The 21048-nt window shown below is 55.0% G+C and overlaps 1 protein-coding gene across 8 annotated transcripts in view; it reads left to right on the top strand.

Annotated features, from left to right (window-relative positions):
• The window catches only part of NELFA (negative elongation factor complex member A), a 29468-nt gene extending 8442 nt beyond the window's left edge, over positions 1–21026 (top strand). For 3 of the 8 annotated variants that reach the window (XM_049630161.1, XM_049630168.1, XM_049630166.1), the window contains exons 2-11: positions 10266–10437; positions 11888–12049; positions 13281–13370; positions 14845–14975; positions 15071–15140; positions 15514–15602; positions 16302–16413; positions 17222–17499; positions 17598–17697; positions 17829–21026. In XM_049630161.1, the coding sequence (XP_049486118.1) occupies positions 10266–10437; positions 11888–12049; positions 13281–13370; positions 14845–14975; positions 15071–15140; positions 15514–15602; positions 16302–16413; positions 17222–17499; positions 17598–17697; positions 17829–18118 (1494 nt within the window). In that variant the 3' untranslated portion in view covers positions 18119–21026. Of the gene's footprint in view, positions 1–10265; positions 10438–11887; positions 12050–13280; positions 13371–14844; positions 14976–15070; positions 15141–15513; positions 15603–16301; positions 16414–17221; positions 17500–17597; positions 17702–17828 lie in introns of all 8 variants that reach the window. The other 5 variants (XR_007457696.1, XM_049630164.1, XM_049630162.1 and 2 more) reach the window with 5 other exon arrangements.
• The last annotated feature ends 22 nt before the right edge of the window (positions 21027–21048 follow it).

Raw genomic sequence — 21048 nt, 5'->3', positions numbered from 1 at the left:
CGCCAGTGGAAGTCTTAGAAGAGCGGGACTGGGAGATTCTGTGTATTCTGTAGAGTTAGCCAAGTCCGGGGTGACCGTGGGAAGTCTTGGGGATTCCAGTGACCAGTGACCGGGAGGGCGAGAGATTTCTCAGCTGGAGGTCAAAATGACAAGGCCAGCTGCACAGGGAATGATACCCAGTTTCCCCCAAGGACACACACTGCTGCTGTGAAGTGCTGAGCCTTCCCTTGCGTGGCTGTCTTACTGAGAAACCGTTGACTAAAATTACAGACTCAGAAACTTGTTTGTCTGAACTCAGGAAGAAGGAAATGTCCCACTTGTACCTGCAGGATCTCAGATGCTTAGACACAGAGAAGCAGCGTCAGTTTCCAACCCAGGGGCGGAGGGTCAGATGAGGAGGGTCTGAACGGGACTTCTACCTCTCTTACCTGTGTTGTTTCCAAGGACACTGGACCTGGGTCTGCATCACAGTTCTGACACAGACCTTTTTTACACACGGACTCACCACTTCATTGAAATTTCACCTAAACTTTGCTGTCCCCCTGGAACCTAGTACCTCTGTTGTTTTTCTGCGATGGTGCCCGTGAGCCTCTGGCCGGCAGCTGTGTCACCACGGCGAGCCAGCAGCCTGGCACCAGGCCGTAGGCTCGGCTGTGATGGTCCCAGACCGTTGGTGCAGGACCGTGGTTCACTCGGCCGTCCTGCGAGTTTCCAGTGGCACGTTTTGGTGGGCTTTTCACATTACAGTTATCTTTAATCTGTCTGTTCTAGAAAATCTCAGCAGTTATTTCTTCAAATATTGCCTTCACCCCGGTTTCTCTCCCTTTCTCCCTGATTCTGCAGTTAGGTGCATATGGGACTTTCCTCTCTTTCCTGGGTAGCCCCTTCCATATTTTCTAGTGGCTTCCTTTCTTTGGTATGGTCTGGATAGTGCCTGACTTACCACCCCATCCCTTACTTCTGTCTGCTGTTAAACTTTTTACTGGCTTCCTTTTCCTTCCTACGAAGTCTGTTCTGTCGCACTTATTCTTTGACCCCTACATCCTGCTCCCACGTTCCCTGTAGGCAACAACCATTCTGTTCTGTTTAAAAGAGCGCCTTGCTTTTAGGTAGGGACTTTTCTTTCCTTTCGGGTGTAAGTGATCTAAGCTGCCTGTATTTAAGGTGTGCAATGTGACATGTACACACCTGTAACATTAGGACAGTGAAGGTACCGGCGGATCACAACCCACGTCTCCTCCTGGCCCTGTCCCGTGCAACTGCTTTCTGTCACTACAGATTAAGTTGCACATTATAGAACATTATACACATGGAATCGTACAGGGTGGGTTTTTTAGGTCTCGCTTCTTTCACTCAGCGTGTAATTTTGATATTCACCCATGTGTTACGTATGCTAACAGTTCATAACTTTTGTTTTTAAGCTTATTTCTTTAAGTGATGTCGACACCCATCCCGGGGCCGGAACTCACAACCCCGAGCTCTAGAGTCGCACGCTCCACTGACTGAGCCAGCCAGGCTCCCTGTAGTTCATAATTTTACTGCTGAGTAGGTTGCCTCGCTATGGGCATGCCCCATTTACGGCTATGTCCCTGCGTGCTCTGCTGTTCTCTGGAGGACGCGTGTAGGAGAGGGATGGCTGGGTCCTTTTTCTTTTTAACGTTCATTTGTTTTTGAGAGAGAGCCTGCACGTGCACATGAGTGAGGGAGGGGCAAGGAGAGAGGGGGACAGACGATCCGAAGCAGCCTCTACGATGACAGCGGGGAGCCCGACGTGGGGCTCAAACTCACGAACCATGAGCTCATGACCTGAGCCCAAGTCGGACACTTAACCGACTGAGCCACCCAGGCACAGTGCTCTCCAAGGTGACGGTACCACTCACCTTCCCACCAGCGACATACAAGGGCTCCAGTTGTCTTCCACATTTGGTAGCGCCTTTCTAATTTTAGGCATTTTTTCAAAAAGATTTTATTTTTAAGTAATCTGTGTGCCCAACATGGGGCTCGAATTCACAACACTGAGATCAATAGTCGCACAGTCCCCTGGCTGAGCCAGCCAGGTGTCCCTACAGTCAGGCGTCCTAATAGGTGTCAGTTTGTACTTCCATAATGATGGTGACATTGAGCATCTTTTCTATCAGTCTTACGTTGCAAGTCTTCCATATTTTTAAAAAACCTTTTGAAGTTTATTTCTGAGAGAGACAGAGAGAGAGAGAGACAGAGAGACAGAGAGACAGAGAGACAGCCAGTGGGGGAAGGGCAGAGAGAGAGGGAGAGGGAGAATCCCGAGCAGGCTTGGTGCTTGTCAGCACGGAGCCCAACCTGGGGCTTGAACTCATGAACTGTGAGGTCATGACCTGAGCCGAAATAAAAGAGACTCGGACTCGTAACTGAGGCACCCAGGGGCCCCTTCACATATTTAAAAAAAAAAATTTTATTAATGTTTAATATTTTTGAAAGAGAGACAGCAAGCAGGAGAGGGACAGAGAACGAGTGAGACACAGAATCCAAAGCAGGCTCCAGGCTCTGAGCTGTCAGCACAGAGCCTGACGCGGGGCTCAAGCTTACAAACCACAAGATCATGACTTGAGCGGAAATCGGCCACTTAACTGACTGAGCCACCCAGGCACCCCCACTTACTACTTTTAATTGATGTAAAATTATATTGTCTACGTACTTCAGCAATTTTTTTTATTCATTTATTTTTTTAAATGTTCATTTTTGAGAGGGAGAATGCACGGGCACGCAAAGTGGGGGAGGGACCGAGACAAAGGGGGACAGAGAATCCCAAGCAGGTTCAGCACTCAGTGCAGAGCCCAGTGTGGGTCTTTGAAGTCATGAACTGTGAGAACGTGACCTGAGCTAAAGTCGATGCCCCACTTCAGTTCATTTTTTGTAAACAAAACATTATTTTTAATTATTTTCAGCCATGTTGCTGTTTATCTAATCCAAGGGTTGATAAACTGACCTGTGACCTGTCTGTATGGTCTGTGAGCTAAGAATGTTTGCACATTATTGAAAAGTTTATTTAAGCCTGTCTCATATCTTCCTCCCTCCTCCCCTCCCCTCCCCTCCCCTTCCCATGTGGCCCACAAGCCCTAAAATAGTCACTGTCCGGCCCTTCAGAGAAAAATGGGCTGACTCCTGCTCAACTGTGCCCCCGCAGTTGGTGTCCCTGTGCACGTCCCTCCAGCCCTGGGCGGCAGGCTGCAACCAGCTTGGTTGTAACAAGCAGTGCTGTAGCACAGGGCTTCTTACCCCTGGGTCACTGTGGAGCTGTCTTTGAAATCTGCGCCCAGGTGGAAGTGTTGGGTCACAGAATGTATCTGCTTAAGTGGTGACATTGTAGTGTCCACACTCCCACCTGCAGCGCCTGAGGGTACCGATTCCCCCTCACTCTTCTCACACCTGGTTTTGTCCACTTTTCTGGTTTTGTGGATCAGATGGTTGGAAATTGATAGTTTGTGTTCATTTGAGGCATCTGTCCCCTGTGTTCTTGCCTTGTCAAATTTCCTTTGTTTGTTGCCTATTAATAGCATCTGCCTTTGTTTCTGTTGGGGTTGCTGTCTTGTTGATTTGCAGGGACTCTGTATATTTTGGGTAGTAAACGCTGCTGGTTTTGAACATTACAGGTTGCATCTGCCATTTTGTTACCTGTTAACTTTTTCATTTGTCTTTCCCTGAACAGAAATCTTTCATTTTAATACACAGTAAGTTTTTGGTTTATGTTTTGTGCTTCTGAAGTTTTAAGAAGTCGTTAGATGTGCCTCTTTTGTTTCTTTTCACTTTGTAGTTCTTCCTTTCACAGGTAGGTCTTTAATGCGTCGGGAGTGCACCTTTGTACGTGCTGTTATATTGGAAGCCAGTCTCACTTTTCTCTGTTCTGAGTCCGAGATCTGTGTCCAACCATGCATTTAGATGCATGCATTTTTCTCATGGATTTGTGACGCTGTGTGTATATGAGAGAGAGAGTGTGTTGTGTGCATGCTTTAGGGCATGCAGCGTTGCCCTCTTGGCAAGAACTAGAAGGTCCTTACTCAAGCATCTGCCTCCCCCCAGAGACCCGATGAAAGCTACCATGAGAACACGGTTGAAGATAGGATTCTTCTTTTTTTTCTTTTAATGTTTATTTATTTTTGAGAGAGAGAGAGAGAGAGCATGAGCAGGGGAGGGGAAGACAGGGAGGGAGACACAGAATCCAAAACAGGCTCCAGGCTCTGAGCTCTCAGTACAGAGCCCGACACTGAACTCGAACTCACGAACTGTGAGATCATGACCTGAGTGGAAGTCGGACACTTAACCGACTGAGCGACCCAGCCGCTCCTGAAGGTGGGATTCTTGCTGAAGATTTGGTTTAATCTAAAAATGGTTTCGGGGTGCCTGGGTGGCATAGTTGGTTAAGCATCTGACTTTGATTCAGGTCATGATCTCATAATTTGTGAATTTGAGCCCCGTGTCAGGCTGTCTGCTGTCAGCTCAGAGCCCTATTCGGCTCCTCTGTCGTGCTCTGTCTGCCCCTCCCCTGCCTGCACTCTCTCGAAAATAAACATTTAAAATATAAATGAATGAATGAATGAGGTTTGGTCTGCCGTAATGAAACACAACACAGCAGACATTCACTTTCTTTTTTTTTTTTTAATTTTTTTCATGTTTATTCATTATTGAAAGACAGAGACAGAGCACAAGCAGGGGGTGGGGTGGAGCGGGGCGGGGGTGGGGGGTGGACACAGAATCCGAAGCAGGCTCCAGGCACTGAGCTGTCAGCACAGAGCCCAATGCTGGGCTCGAATTCAGGAACCGCGAAATCATGACCTGAGCCAAAGCTGGATGCTCAACCGACTGAGCCCCCAGGAGCCCCAGACATTTACTTTCTTACAATTCTGGACTATAGGACATCGAGACCGAGGTGCTAGCTGATTCAGTGTCTTCTGAGGGCTGTCCTCCTGGCCTGCAGACGGCAGCCTTCAGGCTGTGTGCTCACACCGTAAGAGAGGTCTGGGATCCCTTTTGTAAAAGGCAGGCACCCCTTCCCTCAGGACCCCGTCTCCTCCCACTACCATCACATTGGGAATTAGGGCTTCAGCGTGTAGTTTGAGGGAACACACATTCAGTCCATAACAATAGTCTTTTTGTTTTTAACCTCCGTGCCTTTTTTTGTTAACATTTTTATAAACTACTGTCCATTTTGCCTTAGGGTTGTTGTATTAGTTTGCCAGGGCTGCTGTAACAAAGTAGCACAAACTAGATGGCTTAGAACAACAGAAACATAGTCTCACGGCTCTGGGTGGCCTCTCCTGACTTGGGATGGCCTCGGCTGTTTGGTTGCTCATAGGAGCATCGCTCCAGTCACAGAGCTGTTTTCTCCCTGTTTGTTTACCTTGTCTTTCTTCTGTGAGTATCTCGTGTGTGTCCAAGTTTCCCCCCTCTTCATAAGGACACCAGTCACAATGACTGCATTTTAACTTGACCACTTCTGTAAAGGCTCTGTTTCTGAATAGAGTCCTATTCTGAGCCACTGGGCATTAGGACTCTGCCATATCTTTTTGGAGGAGTACAGTTCAACTTAAAACACTAGGTTTACAGGGCATCTGGGTGGCTTAGTTGGTCTAACATCTGACTCTTGATTTTGGCTGAGGTCATGGTCCCAGGGTCGTGGGATCGAGCCCTGCATCAGGTTCTGCACTGAGCGTGGAGCCTGCTTGAGATTCCCCCCCCCACACACACACACACACAGCAGCTCTCACTTGTCCTCTTAAAGAAAACATCCAAAACAGGGGCGCCTCTGACTTCAGCTCTCGTCATGATCTCACGGTTCAAGGGTTCAAGCCCCACATTGGGCTCTGAGCTAACGGCTCAGCCTGGAGCCCGCTTCGGATTCTGTGTCTCCCTCTCTGCCCCTCCCCCACTTGTGCTCTGTCTCTGTCTCTCTCTCTCTCTCAAAAAAAATAAAATAAATTAAAAAACCAAAACCACTAGGTTTTTGTGAACGCAGGTGGGTTCTCAGTTTATTTTGTGCTCATGTGTGAGCTGTTTTGAGAGCACGTCTTGTGTCTTGCTTGTTTCTGCAGCTCTAACACTGCACCTCACCTGGCTCTCGGGAGAGACTCTGTCTATAGAACAACTAAGTCATTAGAGGGTCTGGTTAGCTGCACATCTCCTCTTGGGGAAGCTTGGGGAGGGGGTCGCGCACGCGTCATTCCCTTCACTGCCTCGCAGAGTCTGCTTTATCTGGTGGGTCTCTTGGTGGGCGCAGAGCTGTTCCCGTCTTCCGCTGCCGGGAATGCTCTGCCTGAGTGTCCTGTTGCCTAGGTGTGCAAGAGAGCCGGAGGGCACGTTCTTCTCGCCCGGGTGTGCAAGAGAGCCGGAGGGCACGTTCTCGGAAGTGCTGACTGCCCTGAGAGCACATAGCATTTAAATTGCGACGCATGTTGCTAAGGTAAAAGCTTTGTAGACGTTATGCCCGCTTACGTTCTGGCATCAGCTGCTGTTCCTTTATTCGCGGAGGGGAGTTGTGGCACAGGCACGCCTGGGAATGTGCCCGTGCTTTTCCAGGGAGTGGTGACAGATTTGGGGTTTGGCCCGAGGTGGCTGAGTCCAGGCTGTTCTCCCAGAGGGGCCGCGGTGGTCACCTGCCCAGGTACCTGCCCTGCGCCGCCAAGCTCACGCGTGGGAAGCTTGTCTCCTTTCCGTTTGCATTTCTTTTACATGGAGTGAGGCTGAGTATCCTTTGCATTTTTAAGAGTTTTGAATCGTTTTCTGGTAAACCTTTTCTTACTGACTTGTAGGATCAAGTGTGTGTGTGTTTGATGCCTGTGATAGGAGTTGCAAGTACTTTTTCTCTAGCTTGTCGCCGCTCTTTTGATTATATTTATGGGGTTTGGACTTTTTTGGGTTTTTCCATGCCGGAATAGTTGTGTAGTAAAATTGGTATTCTTGCCTTTTGTGGTCCTTGGTTTAGAATCGTATGTACAGACGTCTTTCTCACTTAGCAGTCACAAAAAAAGATTCCTGTGGTTTCTTCTAGTATTTTTACAGTCTTCTTTTTCAAACTGAAATCGGATCCACTTGCAGCTTATTTGGAAATAAAGTGAGAGACAGGGAGCATTCTCCCTCGTGTGGCACATTCATAACGCGTTTTCACATCTGCTAAGATTAACGCCCTCTCGTTACCTTCCTTTTAAATGTTTCTCTTATTTTTCTTTGTCGATTTTCTCAGAGGAATTTGGAATCAGATTGTCCGGTTGTGTGAAGAAAATCAGGAATTTGAGAGGGGCGGGTGACCCCACACTTAGCGGCCGAAGGAGAACGGCCTTCCCTGTGGCATCGCGTGCCCTCCCCTCGCCCGCCAGGTCCGCGCAGGGCCCCTGCCCTCACTGCTCCGTTACCTTCTGTTGAACTCATTTCTCTGCTTTATGTTTTTATTGGAGACAGCTGTAAACATCCATGGCACTGTAACCGGTCACCGGCATCACACGCTCTGGAGGAGTATTTGCCGAGTACTGGATTTTGCCTTTCTTCCTCTTTGCTTCGACTCTGGCTGTGACTGTGCCAGTGCCTGCAGAATTAAAGCTCCTTTTGACCCAAGTACATGCTTCCTGACCCAGCTGTTGTCAGAGCTGCATCCTGGTGACGGGGACTGTCCCAGGCCGGCCTGGGCCGCCTCCTGGAGACACCACTCAGCTGTGCCTCTTGGGTGCTCAGGCGTGTGACGTCACCCAGGCAGGGGCCCGGGCCCGGGGGTGATGCCGGATTTGGAGACATCCTGCAGGCTTTGGCTAAGTTTCCCTCGGTTACCCTCCCGGGCACGTCCCCCACAGATTTTTCTGCCTCGCATAATTTCTCAGATTGAGATATTCATACAGGACTCGTTCTTTGCACGTGCAGTTTGGTGGTCTGGGTACGTTCACAGTGTTGTGCAGACATCACCACTCTCTAATCCAGAGCAGTTCGTCACCCCAGCAGGGTGTCCTGTCCTCATTAGCAGTCACTTCTGTTCCTGTCGGGCCCCTGTCACATCTCTACAGCGCACCTGGAACTGGTCCACTGTGTGCTCTTCTAGTACCGGCTTCTTTGACTCAGCGTCACGTACTGAAGTTCAGGTTGCATCTGTGCTGTGGGTACACCCCGGTCGAGTCACCCCTTCACTGCTGAGCTCTTAGGAAGAAAGCCGTTGGCATGCAGGTCTCTGGGTGGACGTGCGTTTTCGTTCTCTTGTGTTTGTGCAGGGAGTGGAGCCACGGGTCGCACGGTCAACTCCGTGCGCGTCTCACTGAGGGACAGCCAGGCTGGCTCCCCGCGCGGCATCATTTTGCATTGCCGGCAGCGGTGTCCAGAGGGTTCCGGTCTCTCTGCCCCTTTGCCCACGTCGCCCACCTGTTTGATTCTGCCCTCGCCCGGCTCGTGAGGCAGCGCCCGCCGGTGTGGGCCACGTCATGTTTGCAGCCTCTCGTCTGCGTGGTCGTTTGCGAGTATGGACATTCGGGAGTTTCCTCAGACGCAGTCTGTGTGTGTTTCTTGTTCTTCGTGCTTCGGAGCCGTTGCCCAGGGTGGAACCTGCGATCTTCCTGAGCCACTTAGAATGCTGGGCGCTCAGTACGTGTCATTTTCTTAGGCACAATTTTAGTTGGCCTGGGACGTGTTTTTATGCTCTTCTTGTTGTAGCAAGGGACGCATAAAGTTGTTTTAATTTGAGGGGCACCTGGGTGGCTCAGTCGGTTAAGCATCCAACTCTTGATTTCGGCTCGGGTCACAATATCATGTTTCGTGAGTCTGAGCCCCACGTTAGGCTCTGTGCTGTCAGTGCTGAGCCTGCTTGGGATTCTCTCCCTCCCTCTCTCTCTCAAAATAAATAAATAAACATCTTTTAAAAATTGTTTAATTTTTTGGGGCGCCTTGGTGGCTCAGTTGGTTAAGCATCCAACTCTTGATTTTGGCTCAGGTCATGATCTCACAGTTCATGAGTTCGAGCCCCACATCAGGCTCCATGCTGATGATGCAGAACCTGCTTGGGATTCTCTCTCTCCCCCTGTCTTTCTGCCCCTCCCCTGCTCGCTCGCGCGCTCTCTCTCTCTCTCTCTCTCTCAAATAAACTTTTAAAAAATTTTTTAAATTGTTTAATTTTTCACTTTGTGCTTTTTTGTTCTTAACGCAGAACAGAGCTTATATTATACCTCGATGAAAGTAAAGGGGAAGGCAGTGGACACTCTTCTGTAACAGCAAAAAGCCCCCCCACCACAAATGTTTACAAATAAATGTTTGCTGCTTTTTTTCTTTTCGAATATTCATTTAAATTCTAGTTAGTGAACATATAGTACAATGTTGGTTTCAGGGTTTATCATTTTTACCATCAAAGAACATATTTCTGCATATTTCAAGATATGGCCTTTTAGAACTGGTCAGCTGGCACCTGACCCTGTGTGTGGCTGGCAGGGGAGGGGGGCCCACCCTGAAGCTTTGACCTCACACGTGGGTACCTCTCCTCCAGTGGGTGGGAATGGGAGGGGGGCAGGGAGCTGTGGTGCAGGTGAGAAGGGCAGTTGCTGCCCCTGCGGGGCCAGGAGTGAGGAATCACATGTCTGAGGGATGGAAAGACCAGTGACCAGGTGGGGTGAGTGTAGGGCTAGTGTGGTCTTGCAGCGGCTCAAGGGTCCTGCCTTCTCCCCTTCCCCGGCCCTCTGTCTCCTGCATCCGTGCTCCCCCGTCAGGACTGTGAGCTCGCCTCTCCTTCCTGAAGGTGCCCCATCAGCAGGTTTCCTAAATGGGGGTGTGGGCCTGGCAAAGGCAGGGGCTTGTGTATGGACAGCCCTCCCTCCTGCTGCTGTCCTGGCACACGGTCACCGGGTGCCGCTAGGAGCCATCTAGGAGGCTGTGGGGAGAGGCTGCTGCGGGAGGGGGAGTGGGCAACAGGCGAAGGTGGGGGCGCTCAGTGTGAGTGGGCATCGCGACCTGGCAGAGGCCGTGGTGGCCCAGGGGAGCGGGATGGCCCTGGGGTGGGGGGAGCACAGAGGAAGGGGAGCCCAGGTTCCCGTGAGGAGGGGGCCCGGCATGGAGGCGGTTGCTGTGGAGGCTGGACGCTTCCCCACAGAGCTTCAGTGGGGTGTGAAGGGGGCTGCTGTCTGTGTTTGGGAACAAAGGTGTGCAGACACCTGCACCTGCGGGGGCTGCTGTCCCCAGCTGGTTGCCAAGGCCTGTCAGCAGTGGGCGGGGCTTCCGGGAGGGGTGGCCGTGCAGCCCCCAGGCTCAGGACACTGTCTCTCCTTTCTCTGCAGATGAAGGGCGCCCTGGCGGAGATTATCCAGCTGGCTACCCTGGACTCGGACCCCTGGGTTCTCATGGTAGCTGACATCCTGAAGTCCTTTCCCGACACCGGCTCGCTTAACCTTGACCTTGAGGAACAGAATCCCAACGTTCAAGATATTCTAGGAGAACTTAGAGAAAAGGGTATTTGTGTGTGTGTTTTTTATGTGGGGAGGAGGGAAATGTGAACTTGACATCTACAGTGTTGCGTTGTTTGCGGGGCAGTTGCTGTGGTTCCGGAAATGTTATCTGTGTGCATTTTCCACCCCCACCCCCACCCCCCGCCAGAGCTGCTGCCCAGCTTCTGGCCAGTCTCAGAATACCGAGCGTGTCAACAGCCCACAAGCCGCTCCTCACTGCTCAGCTCCTTGAGGCCATGGGCTCTGCCCATTCAGGTTGCGTCTCTAGAGCGTAGAACATTCCCTGGCACAGAGGAGATGCGCAGAACTGTGTGTTTAAAGTATCACCAGTTGAGTTATTTTGAGCTTGAACTGAAAATTATTTAGAAAATTCTCGTAAATGATCAGAGAAGACATAGAAAGATGAGGAGGGTTGGGGCGCCTGGGTGGCGCAGTAGGTTAAGCGTCCGACTTCAGCCAGGTCACGATCTCGCGGTCCGTGAGTTCGAGCCCCGCGTCAGGCTCTGGGCTGATGGCTCGGAGCCTGTTTCCGATTCTGCGTCTCCCTCTCTCTCTGCCCCTCCCCCGTTCATGCTCTGTCTCTCTCTGTCCCAACAATAAATAAAAAACGTTGAAAAAAAAAAAAAAAAAAAAAGAAAGAAAGATGAGGAGGGCTGTTCCTCCCAGATCTCTCTCTGTGTCTGGAGACAGGTGCTGGTGCCCCTTAAAGATGGAGCCTGTGCTGCCACAGGGCCGGTAGCCTGGCCATTCCCCCCACACAACACAGAGTCTTTGGGAGCCCTGGGAAGCAAACCCGGGACGTCTTTGTCCTGGTGGCTATCTTGACCGGGGTCCAGGTGAGGTCTACCTCTGAGGTGGGGAAGGGCCTGCTTTGTCTTCGGCTGCAGGGGGCTTCTTGGCCCCTGGAGGGGGGTGGGGCCTGGTCCTATCGTGGGGGGGCAGGAAAAATAGGGGTGCATTTGAGCTCCTTCCTCAAGGGTTTTCCCTGAGTTCTGACTCTTGGGGGGACAGAGAAGCCACCCGAGTGCTGCTTCTGAGAGCCAGGATCCAGCAGAAGCCAGAAGAGACCACTGACAGGGGCCCGTGGAGGCTGCAGAGAGAAGCCTGTGGTGACCACAGACTCACCTTACCTATTGCTCGGGGCGTGTCTGGGCATTTCCGAAGCCTGGGAATGCCGGAGACACTCTCCAAAAATTGTTGTATTGATGTACACCGGTGGGGCCCCGTCCTGGTGGGTGGCCACCCACTTGACCACCAGCCACGTGGGTGGCCTTGACTGGCGGGCGACCGGTGGAGTGGAGATGCTGGGGAGTCCGTCTTTGACGGATCAAAGCGGAAGACCCGCAGCTGTAAATAGGAAACTGCACTTTGGGTTGTGTTTTCACGTCAGTGGTGGCGACGGTGGCCTGGGTGAGGGAGCTCCTAACGAGTTGTGTCGGTTCTTGAATGAGCAGTGAATGAGTGTGAAGCGTCGGCCATGCTGCCACTGGAGTGCCAGTACCTGAATAAAAACGCCCTGACGACCCTCGCCGGACCCCTCACTCCCCCAGTGAAACATTTTCAATTAAAGAGGAAGCCGAAGAGTGCCACGCTGAGGGCAGAGCTCCTGCAGAAATGTGAGTGTCCGCTATCTAGGCGCCGGGCTGGTGGGGACCCTGTCCTCTCGGGGCTGCCCTGCCGAGCTCACGGCCGTGCTTCGGCCTCGGTCTGTGCTTTCACCTTCAGAGTTCTTTGATTTATGGCTCCGAACCTGTCTTTTTGAGACCGAGGTCTGCAAAAGTTTTTTAGAAATATTTACTGCTACGCTAAACTGTGTCTTCTAAAATCTGCTCTAGAAACTTCAGAATTTTCGGGTTAAAGTGTAATCTTGTTACAGAAAGTGAAATCTGCAAACAGCGATGTGGGCAGTGATAGGTGGCCTGGCAAAAGCTCCTGAAAGGCTGGCCCCTCCTGTAACTGCCTTTTTCTGGAGTTGCAGATGGCATGCATTTCACTGTAAAGATGTTTGAGCATTTTATTTAACGTTTTCTCAGATAGTAGCATGCGAAATGGGTGTGGAAGTTATTTGCTAGAAAAAAGGCAAGGAAGTTGATTCTTTTCAACCAAATTGCAAAACATATCCCGATAAACTTTTATTTTGAATGGCTACAGAATTGGTATCGATGACATGCGTAAATGCCCTGGTTGCAAAGCATCTGGGTAAAACACACCAGCCGTTGTGACTCTTAGTTCCGAATAGACAGTGTCTTGGGTCTGGTGCTGTGCTGTGGCTGCATGGGGCTGGTGGCCCCGCTGTCCCCTGTGGCAGAGCCTAGTGCTGGGGACCAGGCTTCCGGCCCCGCCTCGCTGCTCCCTTCCCCTTCCCCAGCACCCACTGAGCCATCTCAGGAAAATCTCGTTCCCTCCTCATACTTCTGCGTCTGCGAGGAGAAACGCCACACACACTTTGCCTGATGACCACGGTCGTCAGTGTCCAGTGAGGACACTCCCATCGGGGCTGCCCGATTTGAGACCTCACACAGGGTGCCCGGGAGGCCTCCCTCCAGCCCCCCTGCCGGGCCCCTCTGGAGTACGGTTCTGCCCCTTCCGGGCAGCCCCACGGCTCTCCTTACTTGAAAGTAGGTCTTCTAAGCAAAAAACCATACCATTTGCAGTCACATTGGGCTTCGGGGAACGTATGAATGTGTCTTTAGGAAGAGAGACCCGTGTGTGTGTGTGTGTGTGTGTGTGTGTGTGTGTGTGTGTGTGTGTGAATACTTACAGCACCTACTTCCTAGCGAGTCATTTCGTGAGCGCCACACACATGTACCGCGGGACACGCTGCTGACACGTGCAACCCTCTTACAGCCACTGAGACGGCCCAGCAGCTGAAGCGGAGCGCGGGCGTGCCCTTCCACGCCAAGGGCCGGGGACTGCTCCGGAAGATGGACACCACAAGTAAGGCCTTGCCCGCTGCGCTCCGCCCTGGCAGCCCGGGCACGGAGCCGCAGGACTCCTTCCTGCTTCTGGGCTTGCCTCTGGGTCGGAGATTGGGGTTTGACTTCAAAGACGGTTTTTCCTGGTTAGCCACACCATTTAAATGTTGGGCCCCAAAGGTGCCTTAAGAGGTGTTGGGAAAGGAACGCTGGAATGAGGAGAGCTCAGGGTTAATGCAGGTTTTCCACCTACGGAAAGACCTGGAAGGATATACGGGGACATGCCAAGAGGAGCAAGACCAGAATTTGAGCAGGATGCGGGTGGGGGGGGGAGGGAGAGGGCGCCCCCTGCACACGGTGAGTGCCGCCCCACCGCAGAGCTTCGGGACTGACGGGACTGACGGTGGACTGCCAAATGCCCCATGCCCCGGTGGCTGGTGCTCCTGGGCCGTACCTTCTTCCTTCCCTCAGGGCTGGAAACAGCCCTGCGCGCACATCACCGGAGCAGATAGGAGGAGCAGAGAACAGGTGGCCTGGAGCGTGCCTCCAGAAGGCACCGGACAAACCAACCCAAGGGCAAGAGGCAGGGCCCAGGGTGACCAGGCAGCAGGGGAGGGGTGTCACCTGAAAACAGAGGGCACCCTGTTGGAGCCGACGGGGAAGTCTTGCGGGGTCCCTTCTAGAGGCCCGCCCACCCCGCTCACCGGAGAAAGCTCTCAGGTTCTCCACACCCCAGCAACGTGTCCTGAGGGCAGTGCTGGCCAGAGGCTGCGTGTGCCCTGGGCCTGGCTCACGGGGGGAGACCTGAGCAGGAGCAGGCCTGTGGGCTGAGCATGGAGATGGGGTCCCGGGGGCGAGAGTGGGGAGGTGCTAGATGCCCAGCGGTGGGGGGGCAGGCCCTGCTTGAAAGGGAAGGTCGCTGTGTGTCAGGTGACTTCTTTTTGACACACTTAGGACCAACTTGAGGAAGGGAGGGAGGGAAGGAGGAAGGAAGGAAGGAAGGAAGAGAGGGAGGGAGGGAGGGAGGGTGATTCTGGCTGCAGTGTGTGGGTATCTAGCCTTTCATGGTCAGTTTGCTGGGAGGTACAAGAAGGGAGCGTGGGTAGAAGTCGCGTCCGTGCCGTCGGAAGCTCGCTGTGTTAGGATGGATGGCTGCAGACACGGTGTCTGTTTTTGTTCATGTTTTGGCAACAATATCCTAGATTGGCTGTGATGTCATTGCTTCCTATGGCCTTGCCCTCAGACTCGACACCTGAGCTCTTGGCCACCAGGAGAGGGTCGCCCAGGGCCGCAGGTGTGCTGGTGATGTCGCCTCCACCCACCCTCGCAGAGACACGGCGGTCCGTGGGAATTGGGGTTGCACCCGCTGGGCTCGCGCATGGTGTCACGGGGCCGGTGAAGCGGGCGGTGTGCTGGCAGGGTGGCCTCGCTCCTCAGAGGGAACCATGAGAGTGGCGGGAGACGGGCCAGTCCCTGAGGTCCCCACCTCTTTGCAGCCCCACTCAAAGGCATCCCGAAGCAGGCGCCCTTCAGAAGCCCCACCACCCCCAGTGTCTTCAGCCCCGCCGGGAACCGGACCCCCATCCCGCCTTCGAGGACCCCCCTGCGGAAGGAGAGGGGAGTGAAGGTAGGCACTTCCCCTCTGGTATCCGCGGCCTCACGAGACCGGCCTCGGTGTCCCTCACACCGCGGGTAAGGGCCGGCTTCTGTCTGTTTCGACAGCTGCTCGACATTTCTGAGCTGGACATGGTGGGAGCCGGCCGAGAGGCAAAGAGGAGGAGGAAGACGCTGGGTGTGTACACGGGGCTCCCTACAGGGTCTGGGCTGCCCTCCGCCCGGGCGCTCGGTCGGGGAGCCGGGGGTCAGGCATCGGGGTGGGTCTGGGCTGCAGTCCATCTGGGGGCTGCGCTTCCTGGCCGGTCCCTCTCCCGGTGACTCGTCCCGCCGGTGGCTTTTATCTCGACGCTAGGTCCTCAACTTGGGGCGCGGTGATCACACGGGGCAGGACTTCTGGAAAATGAGCTCACTTTGTTCTTTGCCTGGAGACCGTGTTTGAAGCACACGTTCAGTGTGGCGGTTCGGGATTGCACCCCGGGGGCCCGCTGGGCCTGCTCGTGGGGTGCGCGCAGTCGGGGCCACTGGCGAGGACTCTGTTTTGTCAGCAGATGCGGAAGTGGTGGAAAAGCCAGCCAAGGAGGAGACCGTCGTGGAGAACGCCACCCCAGATTACGCGGCCGGCCTGGTGTCCACACAGGTGGGGCCTGGGCGCTGCAGGGGCGCCTTCCACAACCGCCCATCTCCCCCCCCCCCCCCCCCCCCCCCCAGCTCCTCACGCGGCCGACATGTGGTTAGCCACACAGTGTGCCCTGTAGGGAGCGTGTGTGTGTGTGTGTGTGTGGATACGGGTGCGAGAGGCGTTGCACTAGGGCTGTGTGTGCGTGTCCCACATGTGCTCTCCGGGGGGCTCTATGGTGAGTCTCCTCACCTCTAGGCCTTGGTTTCCCCTCTCTAGTGGGGACCTGTCTTTGGGGCCTCAGTCCCGCCCACAGTGGAGGGGGTCAGCGGGTAAGCATAGTCTGCTTCTCGGATTCTCGTCCACGCAGACCATCCCCACGCAGCTCGTGGGGATGGGGCCATGGGCCAGGGCTGGAGAAAGCCCTTGTGAGCATGGCTTGTTTCCGGCCCAGTTTCCTTCTGTTGTGGAGTGGTGTTTTCTCTCCTCCTGGCTGGCTGGTTTGGGAAGCCCCCCCCTCCCCCGCCCCCCACTGAGGCAGGTCCAGATAGGGGCTGAGGAGAGCAGTGCCCGCTGTCCTGCCCCAGGGTTGGGAGTGCCTCCCGTGGGGGTGGAGGATTGAGTCTGAGGCTCACAGGGGAGCCGGCACAGGCCAGCGTCCAGGGGAAGCACTGAGCCCTGGGTCTCTTCTGGGAGGGATTGTAATAAAATCTGTTCCAGAAACTCGGATCCTTGAACAACGAGCCTGCGCTGCCCTCCACGAGCTACCTGCCTGCCACCCCCAGCGTGGTCCCGGCCTCGTCCTACATCCCCAGCTCCGAGACCCCACCAGGTGAGCGGGCAGGTGTCCGGCTCAGCCTTCTCCAGACCCCTCCCCAGCACCCACCCGGGACTGCCGCCCGCTGGGGAGGGAGCAGATCCCCCCTTGCTCACATGGCGCTTCCCTGGGCGGCAGGACATCTGTGCTGGTGCAAACCCCAAGTTTTCACCTGCTCTGTCCTTTCTGGAGGCCCCTTCGTAGGGCCCAGTGGGGAGTGGGGGAGCTGGAGGAGGGGGAGGGGGTTGCCCAGCTGACGTCGAGATAGGGTCCAGGGATCCCCTCACAGTCCCAGAATTTCTGACAAAAAGGTGGACCCAGGGTAATGGACTTGACTCTGGGGCTCTGGCGTCACCGGGCTTAGCTTTGCCCTCCGGGAGCGGAAGTGGCCAGAGAGGGCCATGGGGGCCAGCAGCCCTGTTGGGCTGGAGGAGGCTGCCTTCCTGTGTTACCGGGGCCGTGGGGGGGGGGGGGGGGGGGGGGGGGGGGGGGGGGGGGGGGGGGGGGGGTTGTCGGGGGGGAGGGGTGCGGGGAGGGGGCTGGGCCAGGCCTGGACATCTCCTCTGCCGTCTGGAAGAGCCTGAGACTCCCTGCTCCTGCGGGGCCCGGAGGTGCTGCCGGTGGTTCAGGCTTAGGCCCCAGCTTCGGCCAGACGGCCTCCCACTGGGGACTCAGAGGCAGGACGGGGTCTAGCAGTCAGGGCCTGGGAGGTGGAGCAGGACCTGTCCCCTTGTTCTAGGGGCAGTGGAGCCCAGGAGAGCTCAAGGGGGGGAGGGTGGGTCCCGGTCCCCCGCCCCCTCACCAGACCGCATTCTACTTACAGCACCGTCTTCTCGGGAGGCTGGCCTGCAGGCCAGCCGGCCGCCTGAGGAGCCCAGTGCCCCAAGCCCTGCGCTGCCAGCACAGTTCAAGCAGAGGGCACCCATGTACAACAGCGGCCCTAGCCCTGCCGCATCCACACCCTCAACGCCCACCTCTCCCCTGACGCCCACCACACCCCCGGCCGTCACCCCGGCCGCCCAGACGCCTCCGGTGGCCATGGTGGCCCCACAGACCCAGCCCCCTGCCCAGCAGCAGCCCAAGAAGAACCTGTCCCTCACGGTAGGTGTGCCCTGGGCGGGCTGAGGCCTTGCCCGCCCACAGCTGCAGTGGGGGCGCCCGCAGTGCCCGGATACCCACACCCCTGTCCACGCTTGCAGAGAGAGCAGATGTTTGCCGCGCAGGAGATGTTCAAGACGGCCAACAAAGTCACACGGCCGGAGAAGGCCCTCATCCTGGGCTTCATGGCCGGCTCCCGAGGTAGGTGTGTGTGGCTGGCCCCGGGGGAGGGGAATGGGGGGACGGCGGGATGGGATGGGGGCGGGCAGGGGGACAAGGGCCCCGGGGGGGGGCGGGGGGACGGGCTCCTCAGTCCCCGGTGCCCCGCCCAGCAGCCCCTGCCCTCCGCAGAGAACCCGTGCCAGGAGCAGGGCGACGTGATCCAGATCAAGCTCAGCGAGCACACGGAGGACCTGCCCAAGTCGGACGGCCAGGGCAGCACCACCATGCTGGTGGACACCGTGTTCGAGATGAACTATGCCACAGGCCAGTGGACGCGCTTCAAGAAGTACAAGCCCATGGCCAACGTGTCCTAGGGGCCGCCCGCCGCCCATGCTGGCCTTCGCCGTGGGGCTTGGCGGGACGGCCGCTCCCCGGGCTCCACCGGGCCCCAGCCCGCTAAAGCTTTAGGTTCATTTCTCGGGGGTGTTCTGGACTTGTTTTTTAAATTTTAATATGGGTTACCTTTTGTGTGATTTCAGATACTTTTTTGGATTCAATATTACATTTTTGAATGTTCAAGTTAACCAGAAAAGTTATAACTTCCTAATTTTAGCGACAGCTCTGCTTATTAGACTTTTATCTTTTTTATTTTTTCTTAAATTCCACTGACCACGAAGGAGGGCTTTTCCTTGCTAGTGCGACGCTCTCCCCGCCCCACGAGGTTGAGGGGACCAAAGGGATGCCTGGCGCGGTGGACAGGGTGAGGTAGGGCTGCCGAGTACCCCAGGGCGGGAGATGCGGGCCCGCGCTCACCGCCCGCAGCTTTTGTATTTGTCTTTTGTACGGTTGTGAGCGTTGAGACCGGTCTTCTGGTACCTGTTTTCATTGTAAAACTATCTGAGTAATTAAAGTCTAGCTTTTCTAAAGAAAGCCCCGCCGCGGTGTTTCGGGCCGGCCCGTCCTCTCCTCTCTGCTCCAGGGCCGCAGCCCCCATTGGGGTGGGTGGCGGCGGGCTGGCAGGATGGCCACTCCCCGACTAAGGGGAGCCAGGGTCCAAGGCTGTCCTCAGGGAAGACGGAGGACCCGGGGCGGGGCTGAGCGTCCGCTCAGAAGAGTCGGCAGCTCCTGACCATTTCACCCTCGATGGGGATTTGCTCATCAGAGTGTTTAAAAAGGGGGGGGGGGGGGGGGCATTTTTCCGAAAGGAGAGCTACACTTACTGTTTGTGGTGTTTGCTATCCCTCCGAGGCCACGGTCAGCTTCTACCAGGGCAAGTGAGCGGTGGAGCGACAGCCTGAGGACAGAGCCCTTCCCGAGGGAGGGCAGGCGGGGCTGTGCCAGCAGCCTCGGAATGACCACGCAAAGTAAGCGGAAAAGTGGGAAAAAGCCCAGAACTTCAAAACGCAATCCCATATAAAATAAGTTTAAGAAAAAAAGCCTTTAAAAAGTTTTTAATACAAAAATACTCACATACGGTTTTCCAAACACGGCTTCCCACTTTAAATGCTATTCTCCGACTGGCGGTTCCCGAGCCTACAGTTCGTCTAGCCCCCCCCCCCCCCCCCCCCCCCCCCCCCCCCCGCAGGAATTTCAAGTTTTTAAGTCTAGCGAAACCGGTGAGAGCACCGAGTGTTCCTATGAGGAGCCTGACCTCATTCTGTATGAAGCGTAGACACCAACAGGCACATTTAAATTCATATTTAATTTCTGACAGGGCATTTCACATCTCAACAGGGTACGTACGCTGGACAGCACGACGCCCGCGACAGCATTTCCCTCTAGTGACTAACATCCAACACTATGCTGCTCAGAGGATATCGAGAATTTGGCAACAGTCCTTTGCGTTAACTTTCCTCAAAACAGGCTTATCTTTAATTCCTGGAAACCAGGTAGTTCTGGAAGATGGGCACGATACACACTGTGGTTTTTACGTCAAGATAAGAATTTCAAAGGCGTCAGACGCGCAGACCTGAGTTCGTGTGAGGCCCAGGAAGCAAGGGAGGCGGGCTGTCCACGCGGTTCCTTAGCGACCGGGGCAAACGGGGTCGCTGGGCCACTCCAGTCCCCACAGTGGTCCTATTTCCTGACTGCCAGAGTGGACGTGTCCTTGTGCCCCGTGCGGTGTGCGAGGCGCCCGGGTCCCCGGAGGCCAGTGTTGGCACGGGAGGGCGAGACCTCGCAGGCCACGGGCACAGCACCGGTCGTTCTGACGCTGAGGGATCCGGAGGTGTCGGGGCGGCTTTCGTTTTGTTTCTGCTTCACATTGGTGACAAAGGGGTGAAGCTGACGTTCCTAAAGACCGAATCACCCCCCCCCCCCCCCCCCCCCCCCCCCCCCCCCCAAAACGAGCTCTCCCTCAGATTCAGAGCAAAGCCCTGGCAGGAAGGCCCTTCGAGCTCAGCCGCCGCGCCTCAGCCTTGTTGTACTCGGATTCGCAAACCAGTTTTCTAGAGATTTTCAAAGTTAGTGTTATTTGCTCATTAGTTTTAAGTTTTTGGAAAGAGGGTAACCATGTTTAAAATAATTTTTCCAGCATTTCCTTCAGATCGTAGAATTTGAAAATATCAAAGTGACTCAAAACTCACAAGATTTTACTACCGTCAAGTACAAAAATAAGTTAATCTGCTCCCCAAAGTGCGCTGCAAAGCCAGTCTGATGGTCTGACTTCTGGTGGGAGAGGAGAAGCGAGGGGCGAGGCTTCACCCAAGGCCCTGGGCCATGAAGAGCGGAGCCCGCAGGCCTCGGGGATCCCTCAGGCCCTGAGCCGGAGCGCCAGGGCATGGGAACGCTGCTGGGCTCGTCGTGGGAACAACCTTCCAGGTTGTTTGGGGAAGAAGGAGCATAAATCTATGAACCAATCCAGTATTTTCTTGGGACGATTTGAGAGAAACGAGTTCTACGCGGAAGCACCCCACAGTTCCCCGGGTCCTACTGAGCAAGTGCATTTCCAGAGGTCACCTACGCCACACGCAGGAGGGGTCCACTGATGACCAAGCTCTCGTGTCTCCTTCGTGGCCGCGGATGGCTCCTTCCTCCAGGATCACGATAGGAGAAGGGCAGAGGGACGCCCGGGTGAGACCCTGTTCGTAGCGAGTGAGGCCCCGTCGGTGCCACGGAGCCTCATACCCGAAGCAGACTCTTCCCCGTGGTCCGAGCCCAGCAGAGACCGCTGCCCCCAAGAGCTCACGTCACCAAGCCACGGAGAAGCAGTTAAACGGGGGGGTCCGGGTCCAAGCATGTCCTGCAGTTGCATGAGGCAGAGGCAATGATGGAAGAGAAACAGGAGAGACCTCGGGAGTTTTCAACAAGGGACGTGTGTACATCTCTGTTCTCCTTCGGTGGTTTTAAGAAGAACGAACCAGAAACAAGCATCTGCTGCTGAGTATTCCA

This window comes from Panthera uncia, chromosome B1 (assembly GCF_023721935.1).
Source record: "Panthera uncia isolate 11264 chromosome B1, Puncia_PCG_1.0, whole genome shotgun sequence".
Taxonomy (NCBI): Eukaryota; Metazoa; Chordata; class Mammalia; order Carnivora; family Felidae; genus Panthera; species Panthera uncia.
The sequence above is the reverse complement of the archived record's forward strand: the minus strand, read 5'-3'. Positions and strand labels throughout refer to the sequence as shown.